At 35.6% G+C, this 27647-nt stretch overlaps 1 protein-coding gene across 1 annotated transcript in view; it reads left to right on the top strand.

The window, feature by feature from the left end:
- OSBPL8 (oxysterol binding protein like 8) overlaps nucleotides 1-27647 on the top strand; it is a 156091-nt gene that overhangs the window by 61017 nt on the left and 67427 nt on the right. Inside the window, exons 3-5 of the mRNA XM_030323280.1 lie at nucleotides 1581-1619; nucleotides 7769-7805; nucleotides 17728-17865. Coding sequence (XP_030179140.1) covers nucleotides 1581-1619; nucleotides 7769-7805; nucleotides 17728-17865 — 214 coding nt within the window. The remainder of the gene's footprint in view (nucleotides 1-1580; nucleotides 1620-7768; nucleotides 7806-17727; nucleotides 17866-27647) is intronic.

Genomic DNA, 27647 nt, shown 5'->3' with positions numbered 1-27647 from the left:
CAACAGTGACCAAAACAGACTAAGTTCCTACTTCAGTAGAGCTAACATTCCAGTGGAGGAAGACAAAAAAAAAAAAAAATACATAAATATATACTGTTATGTGGTGATTGTTGTGATGGTAAGATGGATAGAGAATGGCAGAATAGGGGATGGGTATTGCTGTTTTCTGGGAATATTATGAAAGTCTTCTGATGAAGTTACTTTTGAACAGAGTCCTAAAAGTAGTTTTCTAGGCAATGATAAGAGCCAAGTGTGGAGTTTGCAGGTCTGTTAGGCAGACTATGGTGGTTAGGCTATAAGTGTCGAGGGAGAAAGGTGAGTGAAGTGTCTTTCACCTCCTCAGTCAAGTGATCTTGTTGGCAGTGGGGACCATGTTTTTATTGTGTTTTTGAATTCCTGTACCTAGCATAGTAAATGAATGAGGGAGGTAAGACTGAATGCAAGGATATGAGAAAAGGTGATAATTGGTCTGGCTTAGGTAGTAGTATTGATGGGAATTGAAGGAAAAGACTAGATGTGAGGTAGACATTGTCTAGGTAAAAATCATCACAACATAATGACTTCGTAAGATGGGGGGAAAGAGAATCTCAGATTATTAAAGGGTTTAGGTCTGAATAAAAGAAAGAGGCTATCATTGGAAAACTTGGGCAGATTGGCATCAAAGCTGATTTCAGAGGGAAGCTACTGAGTGCTGTTTTTGACTTAAAGATGCTTTCTAAAACAAGCTAAATAATTTCTAAAATTGGCTTACAGAATTTTATTATTTTCAAGTTTATTTATTTTGAGAGAGAGTATGCTTGAACAAGTGCGAAGTGGCAGAGAGAGAGGGAATCCCAAACAGGCTTAACACTGTCAGTGCAGACCCTGATGCAGGGCTCAGTGTCACAAACCATGAGATCATGACTTAAGGTGAAATCAAGAGTTGGATGCTTAGCCAAGTGAGCCACCCAGGTGCCCTCGTTTATAGAATTTTAGAACCAGAAGTCAATTTGCAATGTTTGAACATACAGGTAGCAATATTTTGGAGTGAAGATTTGGAAATAGACTAGGTCTGAAGAGGAAACTTGACAGTTGTCTAAATAAAGGTAATAAATAAGCCTAGAGAATGAATGCAGTCTGCTGGAAAAGAGCGGTAGAGAAAAAACAACAAATAGTTGAGGACTGAGCACTGATGATGGACATTCACTTACCAAATGAGAAAACAAACTAGAGGCAGGAAAATAGGAGAAGGGAAGCCAGAGGAGTAGAGTACTTTAGGAACCAAGGGAAGAGAAAGCTCGCATGGGGAAAAGGCTGGTAGAATTATATGCCTACCGGGAGGGCAGAACTGTGAAAAGCTCCAGAACAGGCCAGAGAGGACTTCACAGATTGGCAGATTGACTGGAATTTACGGGAGCCTCAGAATTTTTTTTTTTTTAAAGGATTTAGTTTCCAGTATAAACATATTATTGCACTTTTTTCCTACTTCTTAAAAGATTAATGCACCACTTAATTCATTTGATAAACCATGGGTGCTCTCTAAATTCAGATTCAAGTATATGACATTAAATCACTGCTGAGAAAATTTGTTTTTTTTTTAGATCTTGCCATATTCAGAAGTTGCTGAAGTTCAAGAGACAGTGAGTAATATATGGTGCTATGTTTGAAATGTTAACATTTTTATATTTTTTCAGGATTTAAAGTTGGATTCTTAAAATATATTTTTCACTGTATTTTATCATAGATGATTATGTCATTATACAAGGTAGCTAATATAAATTAAAAAGATCAGCTTTAAAATTTTCATTTTTTCCAAAATGTAAATAGGTTTAATTTTTTTTTTACTGTAAAAATAATGCATACAAATGTGGCATGTTTAAACAATACAAAAGAATGTAATAAATAAAATTCTACTTTCTAGAGGCAACTACTTTTAATATTCTGGTGGTCTCTGTAATTTACTAAGTTTATTCATATGTGTATATCTTACATATGTAATTTTATAAAAGCAGAGTCCTACAAACTTTTTTGTAGCCTATTTTTAAAAGTTAATATATAATGAATTGTTCAGTCAGTGAAAAAAAAATTTAACGACTACACAGTATTTCATTGTGTGAAGGTATTATTGTTTATTTCATAATAGATTACTGTTGGAGATTACTACAAATGATGTGATAAATACCTATGGATACATCTTTTTGGATATTTCAGATGATCATCTTGGTATACTTTCCTAGAAGTGCATTTGTTGGGTCAAAAGGATGATTAGGTTATTTTAAAATAACTGCTTGGCAGGCCAGTTAATATTTTCTATCTAACAGTGATAAGCTCTAGTTCCTAGAAAAGCACTTCTGTAAAATATCTCCTGTAAAACTCAGGGATAAAATGTACACAGTGTGTGTTTTGCTGATGATTGTAGGAATAGGAAAAGTTCTGTTAAGTAGAGAGAGATGACTCCTGTCAGAAGAACAAACAAACATCTCTCACTGAAGATTCTTATTCTAAGGGCCAAAGATAACAATAAATACAGTACTTTTGGGATGTGTTATATAATCCTCCTTCCCAATTGTGGCTCCTGAGAGCCAGCTGCAGCAGGATTGCTTCTCTGAGTACAGCTCGATCAACTTCATTGAGGGAAGAGGTGCTACTTGCTTGAAACTTTATTTTCAAGTTGTATCAATGCTTGATGAGCTGTACTTTGGCTTAAGCTCACAGGATGACTTAAGTCACATCAATATGTATGCTAAGAGGGAGTGCTATGCTACTGGCAGTGGACTCAAGCTCTAGCTCTTATGGGATTGTTTCTGTGTTTTAGGGTGGTCATCTGTCCTGAATTGCTTGGGATTAAGGGGCTTCCCAGGATGAGTGTGTGATTGTGAACTTTTTCTGCCTATTCCTTTACACTTCTGAAAGATGGTGTATGCTAGTTGTTGGTGGCGTGGTAAATATTTAGAAGCACATTAAAATAAAATCCCAATGTTTGCATAATGCTCTTTTCCTGAGATTTGTAGACTAAAACCGGTAGAGATTTAGGTAATGGCTATATTTCATGCTTTTAGTTAAAAGTAGTTTATAGTGTACTCATTAATAATAAATAGAAAAATGCTAGGCATCTTAGTATTATTTTACTATTTTCAATCCATAGTTTCTGCCAAAATAGAGAATCTGTTTATATGATACACAAATTGTTGAAATGACTGTGTGGACATTGTTGAAGTGATAATGATAAATACGATGTTACTCAATTAGGGGAAATGTTTCCATCATATATTAATGGTCTTTTTTGTTTGTTTGTTTTTTGAACACAATGAGGAAAAGTTCCTGGATTCTTCCAAGATTCTAGTAGTATTTTGGTTCTCTAACAAAAGCCAAGAAGAGTTGGCTAGCTTTATATTTTTTAAACTATCTTACAAGATACTTATATGGAATGTTTCCACATCAGTAACTTCACACTGTCTTTATTCATGTGTTACACAACATGGGACTGTGCGAATTAGGCCCATGTCTAAAAGCAGTAAAAATAAGTGTAGCGTGCAGTTTAGCCTTGCACACAGGACCAGTGATGTAAGTTACATGGTAAAATTAATATGTAATCTTCAATTACTTAAATCACTTTTCCTATTGGCATCACTTACAGGCAATTCTGGGAAGATAATTTCACTTGTATCTCAGTTTAATGCTTTTGTATCCACAATCTTCTGGGGAAGGTTTCTGAAGTCTTGCTTATTTTTTTTTATAGTTTTTCCACTTTTGTTTGGAGTGTTTCAGCTTAATTCTTAGTTCCGTTGTTCCATTATAACGTATGTTTTCTAGTTCCTGCCTGTTCTTTTATTCTGTGGCATTTTTCAGTCTTCTGTGAATAGCCATTCAGGTCATATACCCTAACTCTCATACATATCATAATTTACACTGTTTCTTACAAACCTGAACCTTTCCCTGTACAGGTCTGTGTGTCCAACTCCCTATTTGACATTTCAACTTGAATGTCTAACAAACACTTCAAACTTAACCTGTCCCAAACTTAGCACTTACATTTCTTTTTGTAAACTAGTCCTTCTCACTGTCCTTTCCATCTCCGACAGTGACAGTTCCATCCTTCCAGGTGCTCAGACCCCAACATTTGACACCATTTTGATTCCTCCAGGGTTTTTGTTTGTTTTGTTTTGTTTTGTTTTGTTTTTTAATTTCATACTTGCTCTGTTTGGAAATCCTGTTGACTTTCTTTTCAAAAATATTCAGAACTCAACTACTTCTTCTCACCCTCACTGCTACTTCCTTGGTCCAAGTCTCCTTCATCTCTCCCGTAGATTATTATGGTAACTCCTAATTGATTGTACCTTTGTTCCTCTAGTCTATTCTTAACATTACAGCTGGAACAGTCCTGTTAAAACATATTCAAATTATGTCACTCCTTTTCTCAGAAATCCAGTGGCTCCCCATCTCATTCAGAAAAAAAGCCAAAGTCCTGTCTGGGTCCTACACAATCTGGCACTCATTTACTTCTTTGACTTTATTTCCTGCTTCTCTCGTACTTCTATTCTAGTCCAGCCTCTCTGGCCTTTTTACTCTTCTCCAAGCCCTTCAGACTTGCTCTCATCCCAATCCTCCATTCTATACTTGTTCTTCTCTCTGCCTGGAATACTCTTCTCTTTTATGTCCTTATGCTGAACTCCCTTATTTTACTCAGTTCTGTAGTGAAGATTTCTTAGGCCACCCTATCTTCAATTATGACCTCCCCTTCCTTAATATTTTATGTGTCCTCATTTTCTGCTTTTTTCCTTAGCATTTTTACCATATAATATGTAACAAATTTTTTAATTGTTACTATGTTGTTACTCATATCTTCCACTAGAACATAACTACCACAAAGGGCAAATTTTTGTCTTTTTTGTTCACTGTATCCTTTGGTGCCTAAAATGATTACTGTCTATATGATACCTATCATATCACAAGTATTTGAATGGATGGCTCAATAATAGGAATAGACCGTGTTTATTTTGATTATTCTCCAGTGTCTCAATATGAAAAAAAATTAGAATCAGATTTACATGACCCAAACATGCTTGAAGATATAATGTTGAAAGCATAATCTGGAACAAATATTCAGAAGTTGCTGTATATGCTAGGGATTATTTTCTGGGAGCAAACAGGCAAGGAGTACAGCTACAAAGAAGTTGACGTAATGCTGTTACTTAACAAAATTTGAGAATATGTACAATAAAAGTGAACTTAATCACTTACCCTAAATAGAAGACCAACTAAAAAACCTTCAAAAATGACTGGCCTTGTGAAATTAAATACTCCAAACTTTGCATATATGGTTAGAACCATTGCTTTCCTTTAAGAAATTTAGATTTACTGGTAAATTCAGGGAAATTAGTAATTATTCATATCAATAGAGAAAGATATTTTTAGAGGATGTCTATGAAATATTTGTCAAGCTTACCATGGTTATCTCTGTCAGTTTTCTAACTTCTTTCAGTTTTCCAATATCATAGTAGTTATTTATTGGTGCATAACAAATATTCCAAAATTTAAGTGGTATAAAACAATAAACATTTATTATTTTACAGTTTCTGTGGGTCAGGAATCTAAGAGCAGTTTACTAGGTGTCTCTAGCTTAAAAATCTCTTCTATGGTTGTGGTCAAGCTACTGGGGAGTGTGGCTGCTGCAGTCTCATCTGAAAGCTTGACTGGGTGTAAGGGAGGGAGGAAAGGTCTAGGCAGGAGATTCATTTACAAACTCACTGGTTGTTGACAGACATCATTCCTTCACCTCATGGGCTTCCCTGCACGGCTGCCTGATGACTCAGCAGCTGGCTTTCCCCAGGGTGATCTATCTGAGAGAGAGTAACAGACTATAAACAAGATGGAGGTCATAGTCTTTTTACCGTCTAATCTTGAAAGTGACATCCATTCAATTCTGCCATATTCTATTCATTAGAAGTGACTCAGTAAGTCCAGAAACACTCAAAGAGAGGGGATTATGCACCAAGATATGGGGATCACTGGAGCCTTTGCAGAGATTGCCTACCACAAATACTTTAATCTTTTTCCACATGCTTGAGAGTTGTGGTAACATGGTCATCAGTAATAAGGATTTGAGCACAATTAGTTTGTTGTCATTCCAGTTGTATTTTTTTAGTTTATCTGTGAAGCTGAAACCAGTCTATAGAAGAATAGGAAACTACAGAAAATGACTAGAGCAAATGCATTTAAAGGAATTAGAACATGGTTTAAAGCACTGTGAAATAACCATCACTTTAGGGAAGCAACAGGGCCAAGAGTTTTTTCCTAGGAGGCAGAGTGAACAACTGCTACCTTTCTTTTTGGTCACAGATAATTTTGCTTCATTCCCTTCAAATAAGAGCAAGCAATAATGTAATCAGTGGGAATTTTTTATTTTTGTTGTTACTTTAGGTTTGATGTAACTGTACTTGGTATTTGAGCTGAAGTAAAACTGAAGACTGTTTCTTTTATTTTTTTAAGTTTATGTTTATTTTTGAAAGAGACAGAGACAGCGCATGAGCAGGGCAGAGAATGAGGGAGAAACCCAAGCAGGCTCCGCAATGTCAGCGCAGAGCCTGATGTGGGGCTCCATCTCACAAACTGCGAGATCATGACCTGAGCCAATTATCAAGAGTCAGACTGACTTAACTGACTGAACACCCAGGCACCCCAAAGCTGAAGACTCTGTTTCTGCCAAGGGAGACCAAAACACTTGTCCCTAAGCAACATTTTTTTTTTTTTAATTTTGTGTGTGTGTGTGTGTGTGTGTGTGTGTTTTCAATATATGAAGTTTATTGTCAAATTGGTTTCCATACAACACCCAGTGCTCATCCCAAAAGGTGCCCTCCTCAATACCCATCACCCACCCTCCCTTCCCTCCCACCCCCCATCAACCCTCAGTTTGTTCTCAGTTTTTAAGAGTCTCTTATGCCTAAGCAACATTTAGCATAATGTTGTATGTTAAGACAGTTTCCAGACAAAAGGTCACCAGTCTTTCCCAGTTTCTTTTAGGTGATTGCATGTTATTCATTTAAGAATTGGGTCTTCTTCCTTCTTAAAGCCCAGTAGCTCCAGGGCTACTTTACTTCATATTTAGTGGGTCCCAAGAAAATTTTGTCTGACAATAAAATTGTATCATTCTAATCAATATTCCTCTTCGGTTTTTTTCTTCTTCTTTTTTTGGTATTTGAGAAAAAATTTACTTTGTTGATGTCTTTGTAAAAGCTCTTTGCACAATGCTTGGCATATAATAAGCACTTAGTAAATGTTCCTTTCTTTTTATGTAAGAAACAGACTGAATTTCTATGTAGTGTTAAGTGCTTTCATGGCATGCAGAACTAATATTTAATAGTGCATGGGTGTTACAGATTTTTTAAACCACTTACATTTAAAGAATGAATAACTTTGGGCTGTCCTTTACATTTCTGAATAATTTTACCACTCCTAACCCATATCATGAGTTAAAATTTGAAAGTAATTTTTGACTTGAATAATTTTCAAAACAAAGTACTTGGTTGATTTCGGTTTTGCCTTTCCATCTTTATTTTCCAAAATTTAAACAAATATTTTATAATGCTTAAGCCAAGATCTTTTTATGTGTGGCAGAGGAAATTCCTTGTGAATTATGATTATTAGGATTGATTTGCATGTGCTTTCTACTTATAAACTAATGCTTATTTTCCTTGTCCTTTTGTTTCACTGCTGCTTCAATCCTGATGCATTTTGCTTCTTCCTGGTTTGGATTATATTTGTTTGCTGCTCAATTACCCTGCATTAAAAGCTTCTTGGTGATAGCAAAGATGTCCTTGGGCCATCAAGTAAGTAGCCAAAGTTTGAATGGCATATTTGGAGACAGAATGTTTTGATGTGTACTTCTAAAAGGCATACAGTATTTCTCTTATTAAGTCTTCTACTTTTCTCCCCAAGCACTGAAATGCAAAGAATATAAATGGTGATTCAGTGCCCATCTGTTGTCAGTGCCCATATGAGATTGATAATGTTTGTGTATTTGCTTCTTGATTGTCTAAAGATGGATTATATACTTAGCTAAATTATCTAATTCATAATTTTAGACCTCATCTTCAGGCATGGTGGGAGGGGTTAAAAAAAAAAGACCTCTTCATAGTTTTCCTTTCTATAGTCATCATAAAGCATAGATCAGACTTCTTTGAGACTGGACATGATAAAAGAAATTCACTTTCATGTGAAAATGAGAAGTATTGTTTTATTTTGTCACAATCTTTACATAATAGATAATTTGGTTATGAAACACATTTATTTTTACTCTGGGATTTTATAAGTGAAGCGTGTTTCATCTTAGTGATTTAAAAGATGTACCCATTAAATTTATGTCTGAAAAAAATTTTTTTTGACCAGACACTGTGCTAGCTTTGGGGAATATATGATGAATAAAATATGCACCCTGCCTGTACCCTTACATTATAGTCTAGCAGGGGGATTACACCCATGAATAGATAATTTTAGAGCATTGTGACAGGGGCAACTTTTTTAAAAAAAAATCATAGTATTACTGAGGTGAAAGAAACCTAAAATATCATCTTTTTGCTAATATAATTTATTGTCAAGTTAGAGTGTATTGTCGACCTAGAGGGTATACAGTGTGCTCTTGGCTTTGGGAGTAGATTCCCATGCTTAATCACTTACATACAACACCCAGTGCTCATCCCAACAAGTGCCGTCCTCAATGCCCATCACCATTTTCCCCTCTCCCTCCCTCAGTTTTTTCTCTGTATTTAAGAGTCTCTTATGGTTTGCCTCCCTCTCTGTTTGAAACTATTTTTTTCCACTTCCCTTCAAGCATTAATTTTCTAGACAAAGAGCCTGAAGCTAAGAACTTACATGACCAAAAAGAGTTAGAAATGGGTACTATGCCACTGTGTTTTCAGCAAGATTCTTTTGAGTTCAAAAATCATAATGAAACCATCAGTTTGCTAAATTCAAATCTGACCAAATAATTAAAATATTACTGTCATAAATCAGACAAAAATTAAACTTTATTGAAGCATAATGTAGAAATTATATTGATTTAGGAAGTTTTAGTATTTCTTCCTAAACCGTTATCTGACCACAGTAAGTCAGCTCAATGCTTTGGGGCTCATTTTTTTCCCATTGACTAAACAAGGTGAAATAGCAAGCTTTCTTCTAGTTGTAAAATTCTTTGGTATGGATTGGTTGCTATTTGTCTCTAATATTGATTATAGTATATAATGTAATTTTTTTTCTAAAAAGAGGTGATTTAAAGTAATATGCTAAAATTCCTTTTTAAAATTCTTAATTTTAACAATTCATAGTATTTTAAATATATTTTTTATTATACAACCAGCATTATTAGAATAGTAGAATTTTTTTTTTTTTTGAGAGAGCACATGAGTGGGAGAGAGGGGCAGAGAAAGAGAGAGAGAGAAAGAGAATATCTTAAGCAGGCTCCACCCTCAGTCCAGAGCCCGACACAGAGCTTGATCCCACAAATCTGGGATCATAACCTGAGCCAAAACCAAGAGTTGGATGTTCAATTGACTGAGCCACCCAGGCACCCCTAGAATAGTAGAAATTTTAAAAGTTGAAAAAAGTATACAAATATGAAAACATTTTTATGTTTTCTTGTCAGCCTTGCTTGTGATACCTGGCAGATATTTTCAATGGATTTTTCAATTCCTTTAGTTACCTTATGTATTTAGATGTTGGCTCAGGTGAACTGATTGGTAATGATGAACTGACCAGTAGAATTGCATTTTTTTAAAGATAATTTTTATTTATTCATTAATTCATTCACATAATGCACACGAGTTGGGGAGAGAGAGAATCTTAAGTGGGCTTCATGCCCAGTACAGAACCTAACGTGGGGCTCAATCCCATCACCCTGGGATTATGATCTGAACTGAAATCAAGAGATGGTTGCTTAACTGACTGAATCATTCAGGTGCCCTACAGTTGCATTTTTAATACCAACTACATTGATCCTATTTTAGGAATTGGATTTTATAATAGGTCTTTAATTTTTGCTTGGACTAGAGAAAATTTATTGTGGTTATACATTTTCTGGATACACAAATAAAATATACAATATATATTAGAGGTGAGTTTATATCGTATTCTGCCAACTCTTAAAAAGCTGAGGATATATAATTACTTACTAGAGATCACGTATCTTTTAGAGTGAAAAGTAATTTCATTAATATTAGGATTTGTCCTGAATGAAAAAGCTATAACGATATATACAAACATACTTAAATTCTTTAAGTATTTGAGAAAAGATACATCATCTGTAAGGGGAATATTAGGATTTACATAGAAATTATTTATGACTTTAAAATAATTACTTAACTTGATTTTAGCTTCCTTAGATTAAGGACCAATACCAGGCTATGAAGCTTGGAAAATTCTTCAGATTTTATATTGATGTATTGAATTCAGAAAGTAAAGATAGTAGTTATAGAATCATATCCTCCTTAGAAGTTGCAGTTGGTAAGTTAATTATATTACTATTAATTATTCCAGCGTGGTTAGTTTCTACAGTAGTTAAGATAGTAATGCAATATGAATAGCAAAATAGGTTACTTTATTTCTACTACAAAGTAGAACCAGGAGAGGGCACTGTTATGCTGTCTTTAGTGGATGAGGCAGTTGTAGTGTCAGAAACTGTATTGGAATCATGCAGTGATTCATTTATCAAAATCTGTCCAGTGATTTGGCAAGTATTTATTGTCAGTTTTATGCCAAAGGGTACAAATCAAAACCGTGAGTTCCCTACTTGAGCTTACATTCAAATAGTCTAAGATTGTACAAATGGTGTAGGACATCAAAATGATTTTTCTATTCTGCAAATCCACTTGTCTGTATAGTTGTTAATACTTGTGAATGGGGCAAGAGAGAACAAGTAGGAAACAATTGTTTTTCTAAGTACTTTTATAAACCCTCCCAATTCAAGGTTCTCAAAATCATAAATAGTAATACCTCAACTAGTAAGGAGTTAGAAGTGAATACAACTAAATTTACAATTCTCAGACTATTTCCTTTTTTATATAGTGAAGTTACTTAAGATACAGATACCTGTATCTTAGTGATGGAATCCTGAAACATACTTTAATTCTATTAGTTGTTCTTCTCATAATGTATTTTAAATTAGCCTAAAAAGTATTGTCTGATACTACAAATGAATCTATGTAGCATATGTAGATTATAAAGCATAATCATCCAGTATGTGTTGAACCTACTACTCAACTTAAGAACCTGAGTCTTAAAAATCCCTCATGTTCAACTATGTACTTCTTCTCTCGTCTATCCCTGTGCCTGCCCCCAAGAGGTGATGGCTAGTTTCTATTTTTCATCATTCTTTGTTTTTTTAAAAGTGTATTTTTTGTTATTTTTGGGTGTTTTTTGTTTTTTGTTTGTGGGTTTGTTTTTTTAGAGAGAGTACACGAGTGGGGGAGAGGGGCAGAGGGAGAGAGAGAGAGAGAGAAAAAAAGAATCTTAAGCAGGCTCTACGCCCAGCCAAAGCTCAACACGGGGCTCCGTCCCACCACCCTGGGATCATGACCTGAGCCAAAAACAAGAGTCGGACTGCTCAACCGACTGAGATGCCAGGCACTTATTTTTTTTTTCAATATGTGAAATTTATTGTCAGGTTGGTTTCCATACAACACCCAGTGCTCATCCCAAAAGGTGCCCTCCTCAATACCCATCACCCACCCTCCCCTCCCTCCCACCCCCCATCAACCCTTAGTTTGTTCTCAGTTTTTAAGAGTCTCTTATGCTTTGGCTCTCTCTCCCACTCTAACCTCTTTTTTTTCTTTTTTTTTTTTCCTTCCCCTCCCCCAATGGGTTTCTGTTAAGTTTCTCAGGATCCACATAAGAGTGAGAACACATGGTATCTGTCTTTCTCTCTATGGCTTATTTCACTTAGCATCACACTCTCCAGTTCCATCCACGTTGCTACAAAGGGCCATATTTCATTCTTTCTCATTGCCACGTAGTACTCCATTGCGTATATAAACCACAATTTCTTTATCCATTCATCAGTTGATGGACATTTAGTCTCTTTCCATAATTTGGCTATTGTTGAGAGTGCTGCTATAAACATTGGGGTACAAGTGCCCCTATGCATCAGTACTCCTGTATCTCTTGGGTAAATTCCTAGCAGCAGGCACTTATTTTTAAATTCCATATATGTCACTAAGTTTTGCTGGTATTTAATTTTATAAGAGTGCTGTATGTCATTTTCTAGGATTTTTTTTTGTAGTTAATATTTTATGTTCCAGATTCAGCCATCTTTTGGGGTATAGATATAGATCATTCCTTTTCAGTGCTATATGCTATTCCATTAAATGTATACACCACAGTATACAAAGCTATTTTATTTTCAGTTGGTGAATATTGAAATGGTTTTGATTTTTACTCTGAACATTCTTATTGTCTCTTGGTAAACACATATAAGAGTATTATTTCTAGGTATAAAGCTAAAAGTGGGATTGTTGGATCCCTATGGTATGCTGGTATTCAGTTTTATAAGGTAGTTCTAAATTTCTTTTCCAAAGTGCTTAGATCAGTTTATTCTCCAGCAGCAGTGCTTAAATGTCTCATTGATTCTCATCCTTATCAGCACTTAGTATTATCAGGCTTACTAATTTTTGTCAGTTTTACTGAGTGTAAAATATTTATTTCATTGGGATCTTGATTTGTATTTTCCTGGTTACCAAGAGGATAAACATCTTTTTTGTATATTTATTGGCCATTTCCATTTTTTCTTCCATGAATTCACTGTTTAGGTCCCTGCCCCATTTTTCTTTTTCTTTAATTAAAAAATTTTTCTTTTATTGAGACACAATTGACATACAAATTTATGTTAGTTTCAGGCATGCAGTGATGATTCAATATTTGTATATATTACAAAATGATCACCACAGTAAGTCTAATTAATATCCATCATCACACATAGTTACAGAATTTTTTTTATGATGAGGACTTTTCAAGATTTATTCTCTTAGCAACTTTCAAATATGCAGTATAGTATTATTAATCATCATTCTGTACATTGCATTAATATGACTTATTTATCTATAATTGAAAGTTTGTAACCTTTGATTCCCTTCACCCATTTTTCCCACTCACTACCGCCCTGCTTCTGGCAACCACCAGTCTGTGTATCTATGAACTTGGTTTTTCAACTTGGATAATACAGTATTTGACGTTCTCTGTCTGACTTATTTCACTCACCATAATGCCCTCAAGGTCCATCCATGTCATAAATGGCAAAAATTTCATTCTTTTTTTATGGCTGAGTATTCCATTCATTTGTCAATGGACACTTAGGTTGTTTCCATGTCTTGGCTGCTGTAAGTAATTCTATGGTGAACATAGGGGTGCATATATCTTTCCAGATTTGTGTTTTCATTTTCTTCAGGAAAATACACAGAACTGGAATTGCTGGATCCTATGGTAGTTTCTTTTAACTTTTTGAGGACTCTCCATACTGTTTTCCACAGTGGTGAATTGGCTACACCAAGTTACATTCCTACTGACTGTGCACAGGGAGTCATGTTTCTCCATATCCTTGCCAACACTTGTTATTTCCTTTCTTTTTGATAATAGCCATTCTAACAGGTGTGAGGGGATAATAGCTCATTGTGGTTTTGATTTCCATTTCCCTGATGATTAGTGATGTTTAGCATCTTTCCATATACCTGTTGGCCATTCTGTCTTTGGAAAAGTGTTTATTCAGATCTTCTGCCCATTTTTAAGTCAAATTGCTTATTTTTTTTGCTGTTGAGTTATATGAGCTCTTAGTGTATTTTGGACATGAACCCCTTATCAGATATATGACTTGTAAATATTTTCTCCCATTCAGGAGGTTGTCTTTTCCTTTTGTTGATGGTTTCCTTTGTGGTGCAGAAGCTTTTTAGTTTGATATGTAGTCCTACTTGTTTATTTTTGCTTTTGTTGCCTCTGCTTTTGGTGTCAGGTCCAGAAAACCATCACCAAGTCTGATGCTTACTGCCTATGTTTTCTTTTTGGAGTTTTAGGGTTTTAGGTCTTATATTCAAGTCTTTGATTAATTTTGAGTTAATTTTTATATATGATGTAAGATAGTGGTTCAGTTTCTTTCTTTTGCATATGGATGTCCAGTTTTCCCAGCACCATTTATTGAAGAGACTGCCATTTTCTTGTATATTCTTGACCTTTTTGTCCCAAATTAATATGACCATATATGCATAGGTGTACTTATGGGCCCTCTATTCAGTTTTATTAATTTACATGTGTTCACCATGCTGTTTTGATTGTTGTAGCTCTGTTTTATAGTTTGAAACCAGGGAACATGATGCCTTCAGCTTTGTTCTTCTTTTTCAAGATTATTTTGGTTATTCAGAGTCTTTTGTGGTTTCACACAAATTTTAGAATTTTTTGTTCTAATTCTGTGAAAAATGCCATTGGAATTTCCATAGGGGCTGCATCGAATCTGTAGGTTGCTTTAGGTGGTATGGACATTCTAACAGTATTAATTATTCCAATCCATGAGAATGGACTGTCTTTCCATTTATTTGTGTTTTCAGTTTCTTTTGTCACTGTCTTATAGTTTTCATTGTACATGTCTTTCACCTCTTGATTAAATGTATTCCTAGGTATTTTATTCTTTTTGATGTATCCCTACATTTCTCTACTGTGTTGTTGGTCTTTTTCTAATTGATTTATAGGCTTGTTATCTTTCTTAACATATTCTGGATACCAACCCTTTGTTAATTATATATGTTGCAAATATCCTGTTTTTCTTTCTAACTTTTTATGGTACCTTTTGATTAAAATCTTAATTTTAATATAGTAGAATTTATCAGTTCTTTATTTTTGGTTAGTGCTTTGTTGTGTCTTTTTAAAGGAATCATTCCCTATCCCAAGTTTATAAAGATTTTTTTTTATATTTTCTTCTAAAAGGTTTTAAGTTTTGCTTTTTACAGTGATGTCTTTAATTTTCCTAAGACTGTTCTTTGTGCATGGTATGAGGGTAGGGACCTGATTTTCCAATACTTAATTTTCCTAGTATCATTAATGGAGGTAGTCCCTACTTCTGTTGTATATCTAGGCTCAGCGTATGCATGTGTTTGATTATGAGATCTCTCTGTTTTGTTCTTTAGGTCAGTTTGTCTCTTCCTACATCTATACCATACATCTTTAATTTTAATAGTAATTTTTAGGAATTAAGTGGATCTTGGATTTAGTAACCAAAGGAGCTGCCATTTACTTTATGATAATAAAGTTTGATAAAGGTATAAAATTTGTTGATTGGTTCATTCAGCAAGACTCTGTTGAACACCTTCATTATGTCAGAACCATACCAGGACTTGAGGATTTATGGAAATATAAGGCAGATAAAACTCCGTTCTCTTATGGAACTTAATGGTCTCCTGTAGAAGGCAGACAATAAACAAATGATATAATTTCAGATAGTGATAAGAGCAACAGTGAAAATCATGTATGATAAAGTGATAGAGTATAATCGTGGCAGAGTGCACACTAACCAAAATAATAAAAGAATTGATAAATGTCATAGGCATGATGAAGAGCTTTGTTGAAGATTGGGCATTAGAGCACAGACAACACGTAGAGAGGGGTCAATAATGTGAACCTCTGCAGTAGGAGTTTTCCAGGTTGAGAGAACAAGAGATAGAAAGACCCAGACACTGGAGCAAAATGGCATGTTTTAAGGAATACCACGAAGGCCATTCTAGCTAGAGCCAAGTAGCCAAGTGACTAAGGAGAGTAGTAGAGAATGAGATTGTAAAGGTAAGCAGAGGCCAGACACTTTTCAGTTCGTATGCCATGGGATTCAAGTATAATGGAAAACATTGAGAATATTTCTGTGTGGCGCAGATCTGATTCATGATTTACAAAGATTATTCAGGTTTCTGTGTAGAGAATGAATTCTAAACAAGCAAAGAGCAAGACAGTAAGTCTGGAGACTAGGTAAAAATCTGTTGCTGTGATCCAGTGGACAGGTAATGGTGGCTTAGAATAGGGTGATAGTTGTAGAAGTGGGAAGAAGTAAAAAGACTCAAGATAAATTCTGAGGGTAAACTATAAAGATCTCACAAATAAATCAGGTGTGAAGTGTTTAAGAAAGAGAAAAATAAAAGAATATATCTAAAGTTTTTGGCCTGAGAAAGTGGTGGAGGAGAATAGTGAGTGGTAGGTTTGGAGGATAAACAGAATCAAGAATTATGCTCTGGATAAATTTGAGATGCCTGTTAAAAAGTAGAGGCTAGTATAAGGCAGGCAATTGGACGGGTGAGTTTAGTTCAGGAAGAGATAAAGTCAGGAGTCCTCAGTGTATAGATTCTTTTTTTTATGGACTTGATGGGAACATAGACTTTTTATATCTTTGCTTGGATGTTAAGTGAAAGGTTTTTGTGTTTGGGGTTTTTTTTTTTTTGTTGTTGTTGTTGTTGTTTTAGTTTTTACATTGAAATGTACAGAGCTAAAATATAGATCTTGAAAACTTGAGCACAATAGAAAACAATTTAATTTAAAGGAGTTGATTTAAAAGGTACAGTGATAAAAATGTGAACATGATGTTCTGGTTAAGTTACAAATTAAATCTGTAGTGAACACAGAATCATTCTTTCTCAAGATAAAGCTAAGCTTTTGTAGGCAGAAAGCACAGAAACATAAAATGAATGGACATGGAGATGGCTAGGGCACTGTGGATTTCGTCACAATTTGCCCTATTCCTTCATTTGAATATTTTTCTCTTTTCTGCCCTCTCTGCAAGTGGGCATTGCTCTTCTTCATTAGCAAATGGGTGAATAACGATTTTAAACACTATTTAAATTGATTATTGGGGTAGCAAGCTTTTAAGAGATTAGACTTTGGAACCAAATGCTCCTGAGTTAGACATCTTACCTCTATTACTGAGTCTTAGGTAAAGCAGTCTCTGAATGAACCTCAAGTTTTCCTATTTCTAAAACAAGAATCATACCTATTTTTCATGAAAATTAGGAATTAGAGTAGAAATTCTAGTGAATATGAATATTTTATATTGCTACTAATTTGTATTTTTTCTGATTACTAATGAAGGTTGAGTATTTCATATGTTTAGTGACCGTTTGTATTTCTTTTTAAAAAAAAATTTTTTTTAACGTTTGTTTATTTTTGAGAGGGACAGAGTGTGAGCGGGGGGGGGGGGGCGGGGTGGGGAGCGGGCAGAGAGAGACAGACAGACAAACAGACAGAATCTGAAGCAGGCTCCAGGCTCTGAGCTGTCAGCACAGAGCCCAGTGTGGGGCTCAAACTCCCGAACTGTGAAATCATGACCTGAGCTGAAGTCAGACTCTCAACTGACTGAGCCACCCAGGTGCCCCCATTTTTTTTTTTTAATGAAATGACTTTGTCTCTTGCTTATTGGTTTATTGGCAAATGTAAAGAGTTAATAGCAAAATGAAAAGGCCATAGTAAACTTTGGAGTACCTTTCATTTTTAGTTGACTATTTTCATTTTTATAATGTCTAAATTTTGTGTAATTGGACCCATACGTAGCAATCAGTTCCTCTTGGATTGATGGCAAACTACAATTAAAAGAAAATAAAAGTTATGCAGATTTATTAAAGTACAGAGTTGGAAAACAAATATAACTATTGAGGCTGTTTCAATCATAGTTCTATACCGTATTATTAACTGTGTAATTATGTAAATGTGTAACATCAGTACTAATTCTTTTTTTCTTCTTTCCTTGAGCTGTGGTAGCAAACAGTGACGAATCTCAACATCTGACACCAGGAAAGATGAGTCAGCGCCAAGGGAAAGAAGCTTATCCAACACCAACCAAAGATTTGTATCAGCCGTCTTTTAGTCCAGCAAGTCCTCATAGTCAGGGTAAGAAATTGTGCTTTTAATTTAGTTGTGGTTATAAGGGGAGAATGACATTTTAGGTCTATCATAATTTTTTCTTTGTAGCTATTTGGTTTTATGGGTTTTTTGTTTGCTTTGGTCATCTATTTTACTCTTGAAATGAGTTTATTTTCCTTTAGAGTCCTTTTAATTCCTCTTATATTCCCCAGTGTACTTGGTTAGTTATACTGTTCTAATTGAGTGATTCTCAAACTTTGTGGTCTCAAGACTCCTTTACACTGTTAAAAATTATTGAAGACCTCAAAGAACTTTTATGTGGATTAACCTATCGGTATTTATCGTAAAATAGAAGGAAGAAATTTTAAAAATGTTTATACTTAATCATTTAAATTTATAATAATAAGCCTTTTACAGGTTAATATGAATAACGTTTTTATTAAAAATAACTATGTTCCTCCTTCCTTTCCCTCAAAAAAAAGTATTGAGAAGAGTGGTATTCTTTTCCCTCATGGTCTTTCAGACTTGCCACTATTAACATTATGGGCTGGATAATTCTTGCGGGGGATGTCCTGTGCATTGTAGGGTATTTAGCAGCATCTTTGGCCTCTACCCACTAGATGACGATAGCATTTTCTCCGGTTGTATACAACCAGAAATAGCTGACACTTTGCCAAATGTCCCTTGAGGGACAAAATTGTCATTGGTTGAGAACTACTATTTACAATTTTTGCAAATCTCTTTAATATCTAGTTTACAAACAGACACCCAGATTTTCATATCTGCTTCTGCAATCATGATGTAATGATTCGATTGAAGTATATGAACAAAATCTGGCCTCACACACATACATAGTCGGAAAAGGGAGGATTACGTTAATAGCTTTATACATAAATGCAAATAGTCTTTGATACACACCAAAATTTGACAAGTGGTAGTTTCTTTTTTTTTTTTAAGTTTATTTATTTATTTTGAGAGAGAGAGAGGGAGGGAGGGAGGGCGGGAGGGAGTGGCAGAGAGAGAAGGGGACAGAGAGAATCCCATGCAGGCTCTGTGCTGTCTGTGCAGAGTCTGGCACAGGGCTCGATCCCATGAACCATGAGATCATGACCTGAGCCTATATCAAGAGTAGACACTTAACAGAGTGTGCCATCCAGGCACCCCACAAGTGGTAGTTTCTTAAATATTGGTTGCAAAGTAGAATCTGAAACCGCATCAATAATCTTTTCGTACTCTCTTAAGTTAAAGTTCATTCATCTCTCTTGAACTTTGAATGGTTCTTTACTCATGCATGATTTTTTTTTTAACATCAAGCATTAGTCATTTGGGAAATAGTTACTGAATTACGTAGACCTACTAAGTGTTGACACATTTTAAAATACAATACAAAGATGTACTTTATGCATACTTCTCATCTTGTCACACAGAAATGTTAAAACCATCAGGGTTTAAGATGAATAATTTTTAATGCTTCATCTGTAATCAACAACATCTGTAAGTGAAACTGGCCTTTTACTGTAAGTGCATGGCAGTGAAGAAATCAGTGACCCTACAACAGTTAGTCTCTTTGCGTTGATTTGTGCTAAGGTGTTAGCACTTTGAACATTGCTTTTGTGCTGTCAGTGCAAATGTCAACACAATGAAAATCTATTATGGAACTAGTTTTAACCTTGCAGACTCTCTAAAAGAGTCTTGGGGACTCCTAAGGATTATGGATCTCACTTCCTAATTCATATTTGATAAATTTCATATCTTGAATTCTGCTTCTTAGCACAGTTTATTTAATCAGATGCTTTGAACTCTCTTGCGGTACTACGGTAGCAATGGTGGAAAGATTTCTGCTTTTAAAACTAAGCACTTAAGTTTGGTGTTTTAAAGCTAATGTATACTTAGGTTATCAAATATTTTAAAAATTTAATTTGGAGTCTTAACTATCACAATGTCTCTATAATTATTCAGGTTTTGGTATTGTGACTATGAATTATTCTTTGAAAGTAGGCTTTAGTGACTTCTTTTTAAATGAGTATTAATTGGTAAATAGTAAGTTACATGATCATTTTGTACTTTATTTCAGTGGGAAATGTTTAATAAATAATAATTATGATTATTTTAAATAAATTATTCTGTTTGAGTTGTAAGCTGATATTTCAGCTGTTGCTGTACTTAAGCATCTTAAGCTCATTTAGAAATTATTTTAGTGACCCATGTAAACCTCTAATTTTTGCATTTAAAGCAGCTCTAGTGTCAGTTATATCTTGATTTGCACCTGATTAATACTTATGGAGTGAATTACATGCTGAATATACTTTTTATTAAAGTCAACCTATTGGCTTTGTGTAATGCAAAATATCTTGGGTTTACCTACTGAAATTCCATATCAGAGTTTCCAGGTGTCAGATTTGTTTTGAAATAAGGTAGATTCATTAACTCTTGATTATGAGGAAGATAAACTGCTGGAGGAGATTAACAAATGTTCTATAAACCTCTTTGATTTGTCTACAATATCTCAAATACTCTTGCTTTGTATTATCAGCTTGTGAATGGAAAGACTTAAGAGTTCTAGAAACTTACAGTAATAATGACTAACTTTTAATGCTCTTCATGTCTCTAAGTGATTTTTTACATGCATTAGCTCCTAGAATTCTTGCAAGAACCTTATGGTGTATAAATCATTTTCCCTGTTTCACAAGTGAGGAAACTGAGCACTTGGTAAGGGTAATTTATTTTTATTATTCAGATTTATAACCAAAAATTTCACTAGATAACTGCATTTATGTCCCTCCCATTCTCAAAAAGTCACCAGTTGACTATTGCCTAGAGCAGTGGCTTCTGAGTCTGGCTGTGTCTGAGAATCAATCACCTGGGAGCTTTGCTTAGATACAGATTTCTACTCCAGCCTTTCAGAAGCTCTGGGAGCTGTTTTTTCCTCTAGGGTGAGGCTCTGTATTTATAAAACTCTCCAGGTGTCTCTGATGTAGTAACATTTGGACAAACCGTCGAGAGCTTAAATTCCAGATTCCATAATCTGGTAATCAGGACTCTTAATTTGTCTGATTTTATTCTACCTTTCCAATTTCATTTTGTGTTTCCCCTCATCATGAACCCAGCGGGATGACTTTCTTTGCTATTCTCCCGCAAGACTGTGCTTTTATTTATCCTGGTATCCTCCACTATGGAATGGAATGAATGCCTTCTCCCTTCCCTTTACTTATCTAAACACTTCTCAAATCCCAGGGTGCCATTAGTAGAAAATGGCCTCAGAATAAGGATCCAATCAAGATCAGGCTTCTGTAAGATTCTGTGTTGAGAGTTCAGAAAGGCAATGTCTGTTGGAGCCTTTCAAAAGGGCTTAAGAGTCTAAAAGGTGTACCTTTCAGAATATCTCCGCTAGCCAGAAGAGCTTCTAAGGCTTTTAAGTCCACTGTCCTACAGCCCCATGACATAGCCCAGAGTAGTGAACTGGCTATCTCAAAGAAATCTGTGGATGTGGCATCTGTTAAATTGAGTTAATTCTAATAAAATTCATAAGAAACTCACAATGTTTTTACAAGAATGGTGCTGATAGAAACACCACCAGCGTAGATGGAAAAGGATAGTTCAACTAAAAAGAGCCTTTGTGTGTGGGGAGAATCCCAATCTTGTGTGGGCATGAAGCAGGCTGAGAAAACTACACTGTTGCAAACATGGACCATTTCTTATGAAATGGGAAGACTGACTCAGGGGATGGGTCCAGGAGCCCACCCAGAAGGCAGAGTCAAGAGCTCCAAAGGACTATTTTCAAAGAACATAACTGTGCTTTTTTGTTTGTTTGTTTTATTTAATTAATTAATTTTTCAGAGACAGCGTACAAGTGGAGGAGGGGGCAGAAGGAGAAAGAGAATCCCAACCAGGCCCCACTCTCAGTGCATGATGGAGGGCTCGATCCAATGACCCTGGGATCATGACCTGAGCTAAAATTAAGAGTCAGATGCTCAACTGGTTGAGCCGCCCAGGCACCCCCATAACTGTTCTAATCAAACTGCTGATGACATGTGCCAAGCAGATTTCACAATAGCTGTGGGACTATTTATTGTGCCTTCTGTGTAACTCCTCATCCCCTTCATCTTTTGAACCCCAGTGTCCATTGTAGTCCTACCCCTGGCTTACTACAGTGGGGCAGAGAAGCTATCTTTTGAGGTGATGGGATTTTGGCTTCAGAGGAGGTACATCTGAGAAGCTACATGTGAGGAACTAAACCCAAGGAGTACCATTTGCAGTTGCACCTGATTTAAATAATTAGACCCAGCCTTATAGTCAGTGCTGTAATAGAATGACATTTTGGCTTGGGGGAGACATTGAGTGTATTTTGGATGTAGAAGGAATGTGAATTAAGTGGACTGTGGTGTGTTTCATTTTCAAAGATGACTACAACAATATCTTTCATCCTACATGCCTTTTTTTATGCGTTCTTGCAACTTTCCCATCAAGAAATGGACTTTATTCTTCCTTTACCCCTACCCTTTCAACATGCTAATCTAGAAGCACAAAATAGCTAGCCCCAGCTTGCTATAGTCATCCCAGCTGAAGGTCCATAAGAGTGACAAGCCATATTGGGTGTTCTGGCAGATACTGTGTGGATCAGAGACAAGCCACCACCAACCTCAACTTGCCTAATTGCAGCATTGTGAGCAAATAATTTAATGTTTTAAAGCACTAAGTTTTGTGTAGTTTAAGGTACAGCAATAGATAACTATAATAGTAGGCAACACAGTGATTAGAATTATATTCATAAATTGGGAAGAATATAGTACCAATGAGAAGATTCACTACTAGACTGTGCTATCTAGGTAAGGTGAATACAGCCTGGATGGGAGTGACAGTTGTGGGAATAAAAAAAGGAAAATTTGTCCCGGATTAGTGAATGATTTGGGTGGAGGCGACAGTGGAAAGAGGGAAGGAAGAATCCGCAATGACTCCTACATATTTTGCTTGGGAAACTAGTTTAAAAGTTTACCAAGATAGGGAACTATGGAGGAAGACCCAAGTTTGGGGGAAAGATGCTGAGGATTCCAGTTTTGGACATGGTGAGTTTGAAGTGTGTTAGAGCTATCCACATGGCATGTTAAGGAGGAGATTGGCTTTATGAGTTCAGGGTTTAGTAGACACTTCTGCACTGGAAGTGTAGATTTGGAAGTCATCAGCATAGAGTAATTGAGATGGTTAAAATAACCATATGCATCAGTTTAGAGATTCCCAGACAGTATTGTGTTTTAAATGAAGTAAAATAGAATCAAAAGATCAAAGCTTGTGTGATCTGTGAAATTTTTATCTTCATACACTCATACGTGTACTTATGTAAAATATATTTCTCATTGTAAGTTGTAAAAAGTTTGGGAAGAATTGAAGCTTGAGAAAAGTAGTTGGAATACCATCCTAAAAAATGTCAACATTTAAGGATATGATGGAGAAAGTATTGGCAGAGGAGCTTTGTAAAGGAGTGTTGTATCCCAGAAGAATGAAACAGATGGTTTTATGAGGGAGGAAGAGTGACCTGTAGTTTTACGTGCAGCTCAGAAGTCAAGCCAGTTAAGAAAAATGATCCATTGACAAGATATCATTGCTAACATTTGTGAATTCAGTTTTGGGGACAGTGATGAAGGCAGAAGATGAGAGCAATAGGATGAGTAAGAAAGATAAGGAATTGAAGACAGTTGGCAAACTCTTTCAGGAATTGTGCCTTTGAAGGGGAGGAATGTGTATGGTAGCTAGAGAAAGACAATGGGGCAAAAAGGAGATTTAAGAAAGGCGATATTTGAGCATGTCCAAATGTTGACAGGACAAAGTCAGTAAAGAGAAATACATAATTAGTTGGGCAGGTCTCAGAGGAGGCAACCATGATGGGTTTCATTGTGAAGGTGAGGTGTTGACAGGCCTAGGAACACAGCTGGAAGGTGGAAGAACCATGGTAGTGGGGTGCCAGATAGTGTTTGGGCCTCAGATGAGGTTGATATTAACCTGCCTCAGTGTGAGATTGTCTTCTGTGAGGTTAGGCTTTACTAGGTGTGTGCAATAAAAGTGGCAGAGTAAGCATGGGATGCTGGTAGGGGAGTGGAGGTTTAATGGATGAGTTTGGTTAATTGCTTCGGTGGAGGGGGTGGGATCTGTAGGAGGAAATGTCAGAATTAGTGGACAGCTCAGTGTGTAAGTGACTTTGGGGGCTGAGGCAAGCTCCAACAGATGAATACTGAATTGATAGAATAATGGAGGGTTAATGTAAATGGAAGAAAGGTATGGAGAGTAAATGGCATTGTCAGTAAGCTCCTCAGGAAAGAGATTGTCCTTTAAAAAAAAAAAAATACTCATCTGTTCCTAGCATACATAGTAACTTGAACATGGTAAGTACTTTTGTGTTGAATAACTGAATGAATGCCTATATTGAGCACCTTTTATGTGTTAGTCCCTGCCCTTGTGAAGCTTTAGTCTCTTTTTTTTTTTTTTACTGAATAGATGCAATTCTGGGGGCAATGTTCATGTACTTGAACCTGTTCTCTAACATGAATCTCATCTATGATATTGTTCCCATGTTTGCTAAAGAGAAAGTCCCACAAGAGAGTGGATGACAATGCATCAGGAAAAAAATGGCATTATATTGGTGCCATTTGCTGAACTCTTGCTATTAGCTACCATTTATTGAGCGCTTACCAGGTTTGGCTAATATGCTAAAAGTCTTATGTGCAAAATTATATTTAACTGTTGAAACAACCTCATAAAACATAGAAGCAGTTACTCTGCTTCACAAATGAGAAAACTAAGGATCAGGGAGGGATGTTAAGACATTTGTTCAAATTCACAAAACTAGTAAATGTCAGAGGCAGTTTTCAATCTCAGGACTGTCATAGCCTATAGTCTTACTACTCCACTCTGCAGGAGTAAATTACAGGGTCAGCTGTTTTCTTTTTGTTTTATACATGCTGTCATGTTAGAAGTTTGTTTTGCTGGTACTTTAGAATGGCAAAGAGTCTGATTGTTCCTGTTTTCTGGCTGAGTCTCCTTCATGCATATTGATTCATACCAATTTAATGTAGGTCATTATCCCTTAAAAACAGTTAAGTTGTTAGTTTTTTTTGTTTTGTTTTGTTTTGTTTTTTTGTGGTGTGGTTTCCTTCCATTGATTTAGGATTTTCTTTTCTTTTTTTTGAAGAAACTAGGGAGACTGATTCTTCTCACTAAAGCCCACACATATCAGGATAGTCTTTTATTTGTTATATGTTTAAATTATGGTAATGAGATTATTCCAGAACTTATTTACATGCCAGATTTTTACCTTAAGTATACCAGTTTCCTTAAAAATAGTTTGAACTTTAGAATGATTACAGTCTCTTAAATAGGATGGTATTTGTTTTATGCTGACTTCTTTGACATATTTTATGTAATTCAGTTGTTTGTCAAGAAAGAGAAATATGTATATTTATTAGGTTATTGTCTCCCCTTTCTTCTTCTACTTTCGAATAAGAACAGTGCCCAGGGAGCCTAGAGACTAAATTATAGCTCATCTCACATATACTCTGTTCCCTCTAGAGAACATTTGCAGTTGCAATGTTATTAACTGCAATGTTGCAACTGCAGTTGCAGTTGTTATCTAAGCTTGATGAGTTAACTGTAGTTCATCCTGTAGCTACCCTTTCATTCTTTGGTCATAAAAAGCGATTTTGCATACTTTTAGTTTTATAAAACCATCTTTCAGTTGTAGTGCTTTGTGAGAGAATATGAAATGTTGTTTTGTCAAAACTTAAAGGAGTAGGTTTCAAATTAATTTTTAAATGTTAAAAATTTTAAGACTTTTAAAACTAAAAGTTACCTATTTAATCATTTATCTGCTTAACTAGTTTTAGCTAAAATAATTTAGACCATGCTTGGTTTATCTAGACTTGAATTAAAAGGTACATGCTTTGAATTAAAGGTACAATGAGTTTCTGTTATCCTTTAGTAAATTCTCTTAAACCTCAAAGTCCCTTCACCTTGAATTCCCTGGTAGCATTAAACATGATGTGATGGGTGTATATCTACTACTTAATAGAAGACTTCAAAGTAAAGGGGGATTTTCTTTGCAGAGTTTACTAGTGCGAAGATGTTGTACCGTATTCCCCAGGGTGACAGTTTTAGACATCGCTGGTATAAGTCTCAGGTGACACCTTCATTTAAGTGGTTTATAGACGAAAGGAGACCAAGAAGTCAGTTTCCTCCATGAATCGAAGCAGTTCCTCCTTCCTTGGTAAGCTATTCCTAGGATCAATTCTGAAACACTGATAAGACTCAAGACACGTAACAAATGTGTCTTGAATGTATGTGCTGTATTTCATGAAAATTGTTTTACCTGAAAGAGTACTTGAATTTATCCCCACCATCTTTATTTTTTTTTTCTCCTAAATGCTGTGCTTTGGTTAGTAGACATAGGTCATTTTCATTACAAATAGTATATAAGTTAGAGGTTATGTTAATTTTCTTCTGAGTTTTTGAATCCTCACTGTTGGACTTTTGAAGTTATTTCTTAAGACAGAATTCTTTTCTGTTTGAAATTCCTTGTGTTCAGATAGTTGCTTCAGAGGTATGGAAGTTATTAAATAATTAAAAAATTAAAATATTTGGCAAATTAAAAAAATGAGAACGCAATATTTTTCTAAATCCCTCCTGTGAAATGTTGCTATATCTGTGTTTTTCAAATGTTCCTATGCTCCTGTAGATAAAACTGAAATAGTTTGAAAACATTTATTGAAAATAATTTAGCCCTGTTTTAAGCATCTTTGCAAAGATGAGACGAGTCTGTCTTACCATTGCCAGGCCTTGTTAATTGCTTCTTTAACAAAGCAGCAAGATTAACATTAAGAGTACTAAAGCACTGTTTTTCCTATAAATGTTCTCTGTGTTTGTGTATGCATGTGTGTATTTAATTAAAATACATGCGTGTGTACATATTTATATTTACTTAAGATATGTATGTGTGTGGGGGCGCCTGGGTAGCTCAGTCGGGTAAGCACCCGACTTTGGCTCAGGTCATGATCTCACGGCTCTTGAGTTCAAGTCCCATGTCGGGCTCTGTGCTGACAGCTCAGAGCCTGGAGCCTGCTTCGGATTCTGTCTCTCTCTCTCTCTCTCTCTGCCCCTCCCCTGCTCACACACTCACTCTCTCTCAAAAATAAATAAAAACTAGAAAAATATTTAGAAAGGTGTGTGTGTGTGTGTGTGTGTGTGTGTGTGTGTGTATGTTTACTTAAGATAACATTAAAGAATTATAAGGTACTACTTGCACTAGTTTCTCAGTGCTTTTTCCGTTGGGATTTCCTCCCATTTGTTTCCAAAGTCTGAGAGGTTGAGATCACCTTCTTAGCAAGACTGGTAAAATAGTTTCACCTATAGAGTTGATTGCTACAATTTTCCTTTCCTAATTTGAGGCATGGAGAGGCACGTTTCTGTATTATTATAGCAAGATGATATGAATTTAATTTACCAAGGAATGTTTGCATAATTTCTGAGAGAAAATAAACAGTTTCATAGAAATTTTTCGGTTTTCATTTTGGTTGTTGTAAGTTTGAACATACATAAGTTTTAAGAGTGAAGCAGTAAGGGGGGCCTGGGTGGCTCAGTCAGTTAAGCATCCAACTCTTGATTTCAGCTCAGGTCATGATCTCATTGTTCCTGGGCTTGAACCTCACATCAGGTTCTATGCTGACAGTGTGGAGCCTGGCTTGGAATTCTCTCACCCTCTCTGTCCCTCCCCTGCTCATTCATTCATTCATTCATTCTTTCTCTCTCTCTCCTTTTTTCTCTCTCTC

Source organism: Lynx canadensis, chromosome B4, assembly GCF_007474595.2.
Source record: "Lynx canadensis isolate LIC74 chromosome B4, mLynCan4.pri.v2, whole genome shotgun sequence".
Lineage (NCBI taxonomy): Eukaryota > Metazoa > Chordata > Mammalia > Carnivora > Felidae > Lynx > Lynx canadensis.
This window is presented reverse-complemented; position numbering and strand designations above follow the sequence as displayed.